Below are 3910 nucleotides of genomic sequence, written 5' to 3'. Positions count from 1 at the left end.
TGATGGAGTTTGGGTGACAACTACTGTAGGTTATCTACATCATAAGCATAATAATAACTACTATAGAATGTTTATTGTAAGATATCTCACTTATGAATAATAATAATAATAATAATAATAATAATAATAATAATAATAACAATGATAAAACTAGAACAGCAATGGATCATGATAAAATGATGGCAAGAAAAGCCCGTTCATGGCAAATACTGGGCTAAACTAAATGCAAAAGAAATAGACAAAGCAAAATTCCAGCAATGGCTGAGAAGCTCAGGACTCAAAGCAGAGACTGAAGGATTTTTTATTGCAGCACAAGACCAAAGCCTCCCCACCAGAAATTACCAAAAATGTATAATGAAAAGAAACATAATAAGTAACTGCAGAATATGTGGAGATGGACAAGAAACAATAAATCATATTGTCTCTGGCTACCCAGTCCTGACTAAGAAGGAATATATTCACAGACATGACAGAATTGGGACGACCTACATACACTGGAAGCTATGGAATAACAACAGAAAAAAGAGGGTATAGGCACACGCCAGAAAAGATCACAGAAAAGGAGAAAGCAACAATACTATGGGATATGCTAATACACACAGATAGAGAAATTAAGGCCAATAGGCCAGATATAGTTGTCAGAGATCATGAAGAAAAAAAAGGCTTTCTAATTGATGTATCAATGCCAACAGATGACAACATTTCTCTAAAAGAAATGGAGAAACTTTCAAAATACAAAGACCTGGAAATAGAGGTAACTTGAATGTGGAGTCTAAAAACAGAAACAAGCTTTTGGGATTTGATGATACGTCATAAAGCCAGGCCCTTTATGGACGTAAAACCTAAGGTAATCCCATAAACCGGCCTTATCTAACTTTAATATATATAAGTTGATAAATTATCCAAATGAAGGTTAGACCACAAGCTACTCTTTAGACCAAGGATACCTTGATTACATGAAGTTTACATTGTCATTAGGAGATCTCATGTTAACTCATAGAGGATTTGCATTGTGATCAAATTCCCTGCAAGTTAACATGAGATCTCCTAATGACAATGTAAACTTCGTGTAATCAAGGTATCCTTGGCCTGAAGAGTAACTTGCAGTCTACCCATCATTTGGACAATTACTACTTCCAAGGTTCCACTAGCTATGAAACATATCTAGCTTGGATTTTATCTACTCCTATCCCAAATTTTAGATTTTTATTCACATATGGTGGTGCCCCAGTATGGCCACAACTCATGAGCTGAAACTAGATAAAATGAAAAAAAAATGAAAAAATATACAGCAACACCAGTTGCTAACCATGAATTATAAAGTAACCTTTTTTTCAGCTTATCATACTTCAATATGGGAAAAATTCACATCCTTCTGCTCCAGTAAACCACTATTGTTCCTGAAAGTTGTTTTTTTATATCTCCTAAGGACTGCTTGAAACTCACTAACTTCCAACACCTTCATCCTTGGATCTTACCTTTATATATATATGTATATATATGTGTATGTATGAACGTATATATATATATATATATATATATATATGCTGACTTGAAAAAGTGAAACAATTGACAACTAACCTCAAGAGATTTTTGCTGTGCAGCCTTGTTCTTTTTAATTGGAAGATGGTTCTGAAGGGCTTGTTGACACACTGGTTCTTCAAATACTTTTGGTTTGACATTATTTCTAGCACTAATTGTAAAAAAGAAATAATTCACAGTCAATTAAATGAGTATTTTACAAATGTATTAATCGCTAAATGAGAGAAATATTTCTTGATATTTTTAGAATCAATCTATGGTTCAAGGCAGTGAACCACGCACAAGTGAACAATTTTAACCCTTTAGCATTTAAACTGGCCATATTCAGCCTAAATGTCCTACCCATTTTACATGAAAAAGGCCAGATCCAGCTTCTCATGCCCACCCTACAATGTCATTCTAAAAATACACAATGATATCATCAAAATCTCAAAGCTATTTGATAATGTTTAAATAATTCAAAACAATGTGAATGAATAAGCATTACATTTAACAGAGTAATCTGAACAGTAGAGGGTTAAATCATACTGCCAATACATTTCTATATGGATCTTGATCTAAGAGCTATAGATAGATAGCTAATCTTTTATTATTTTCTTGTTTAGGCACAAAGCCAATTGTTGTTGTTTTTTTATCCTAAGGACAAACTTGATCTACAGGCCTATGATTGAAAGCATTCCAACCATGACTATCTCATCTTATTTTGTTTTTATCAAATATACTGTATCTGGGATTACATTGTTCAATGCACTTTTCCTTTTTTTAAACTGATAGGGTGTGAATTAAGAAAGATCTGGCTACTATATCTAGCCAGTCAATCAGCCATATATAGATTACTTTACTTGCTTGTAAAGCTAAGGTGTTGAAGAAAATGGAATGTCAAGTTAAGAAAAACGAGCATTTTTGACACCTCCTTCTTTTTGGTTTTAATCAAGGTTCTAAGGCCGCAAAAGCTGCTTGCAACATTTGTGCTGTGTATGGAGAGGACGCATTGAAAATCTTGTTGAATGTTGGGAAGAAGTTGTAAACAACAAGGGTGAATACATTATTGATTAATTAGTTGTTAATTTTTATTAAACCTTTAAAAAAATTTAAATTTTAAAAAATGGTGGGAACTTAGTTGCCAACCCAATAAAAAAACATATCAGATAATTCACATACATACATATAAACATATATATATGTACACACTCACACACACACACACACACACACATACACACTGTTTGAAAGGAGAAAAGTTGGTCAAAGCTTGAATGTCTCTGATTATAAGTATGCAGGATCAGGATTTACCAGGAGAATATTCCAAAGAGTTGCTTACCCATAAAATTCCTTTGAAGCATCCAATGGTCCAGTTTCTAGTATTTCCATATTGTAGTCATAGTTCTTCCCTAAATCAGGATTTGCACGTGAACTTCTGTAAATCATCAATATATTGGGAACATTTTAAATGAGATTTCCTTTTGTATAAGTGTCTGCATGCACATGTGTGTATGTGCATGTGTGTGCATATGCATGAGAAAAAGGGAAAGAGAGAGGATATTTATACACACACATACATACACAACACACACACACACACATCTCTCTCTTTCTCTCTGTATATATAAACATATTTATACAGGGAGTTCTTGACAGTTTGCATTAAAGAGAAAGAAAACAGAATATCCCATGGCAAAATGAAAGTATTTAAAAAAAATCAAAAGATATCCACTATCAATACGGCTGGGAGATGACAGTTTACTCAAAGTAGTTGTCCTTAACATCCCCCATGGCCCCAAGACAGCTCAGAAACCAAGCACATGCATTCCTCACTGTGTCCCTGGAAAGATCTTGAAACATCTCCTTGATCTTGGCCACTAGCTTGGCCTTAGTGTTGCAGGTAGAGTGGTTGATGTCTTTCTCAACCAAACCCCATGCATAATAATCCATGGGATTACAATTGGTGAAATTAAGAGGCCAGAAGATTTGTTTATAATGATGAAATGTTTGTGTTCACATAAGCTCACACTCTCCATCAAATTGATATTACCTGTACAGGTATACGACTTGCCACCTATCAGATGTTGAAATGATCACAGAGCAACGTGAAAGGAAGTATTTTGCTCAAGAACACAACGCAACGCTCTGTCTGGAAATTGAAACAATGGCCTCACAATCATGAGTGCAACACCCTTACCACTAAGCCATGTGCCTTCACAGCATATATTACTCTTTCTACTCTTTTACTTGTTTCAGTCATTTGACTGCGGCCATGCTGGAGCACCGCCTTTAGTCGAGCAAATCGACCCCGGGACTTATTCTTCGTAAGCCTAGTACTTATTCTATCAGTCTCTTTTTGCCGAACCGCTAAGTTACGGGGACATAA

The 3910-nt window shown here is 34.8% G+C and overlaps 1 protein-coding gene and 1 long non-coding RNA gene across 2 annotated transcripts in view; both read right to left on the bottom strand.

Annotated features, from left to right (window-relative positions):
* Positions 1–988, bottom strand: part of LOC106873297 (golgin subfamily A member 6-like protein 7) — a 22233-nt gene extending 21245 nt beyond the window's left edge. Inside the window, exon 1 of the mRNA XM_052974537.1 lies at positions 968–988. Within this exon, the coding sequence (XP_052830497.1) occupies positions 968–988 (21 nt within the window). The remainder of the gene's footprint in view (positions 1–967) is intronic.
* A 598-nt stretch (positions 989–1586) lies between these two features.
* Positions 1587–3910, bottom strand: part of LOC128249769 (uncharacterized) — a 9492-nt gene continuing 7168 nt past the window's right edge. The window contains exons 2-3 of the long non-coding RNA XR_008265872.1: positions 2864–2959; positions 1587–1693 (exon numbers count right to left, since the gene is read on the bottom strand). This is a non-coding gene — a long non-coding RNA (uncharacterized LOC128249769). The remainder of the gene's footprint in view (positions 1694–2863; positions 2960–3910) is intronic.

Source organism: Octopus bimaculoides, chromosome 18, assembly GCF_001194135.2.
Source record: "Octopus bimaculoides isolate UCB-OBI-ISO-001 chromosome 18, ASM119413v2, whole genome shotgun sequence".
NCBI lineage: Eukaryota > Metazoa > Mollusca > Cephalopoda > Octopoda > Octopodidae > Octopus > Octopus bimaculoides.
The sequence above is the reverse complement of the archived record's forward strand: the minus strand, read 5'-3'. Positions and strand labels throughout refer to the sequence as shown.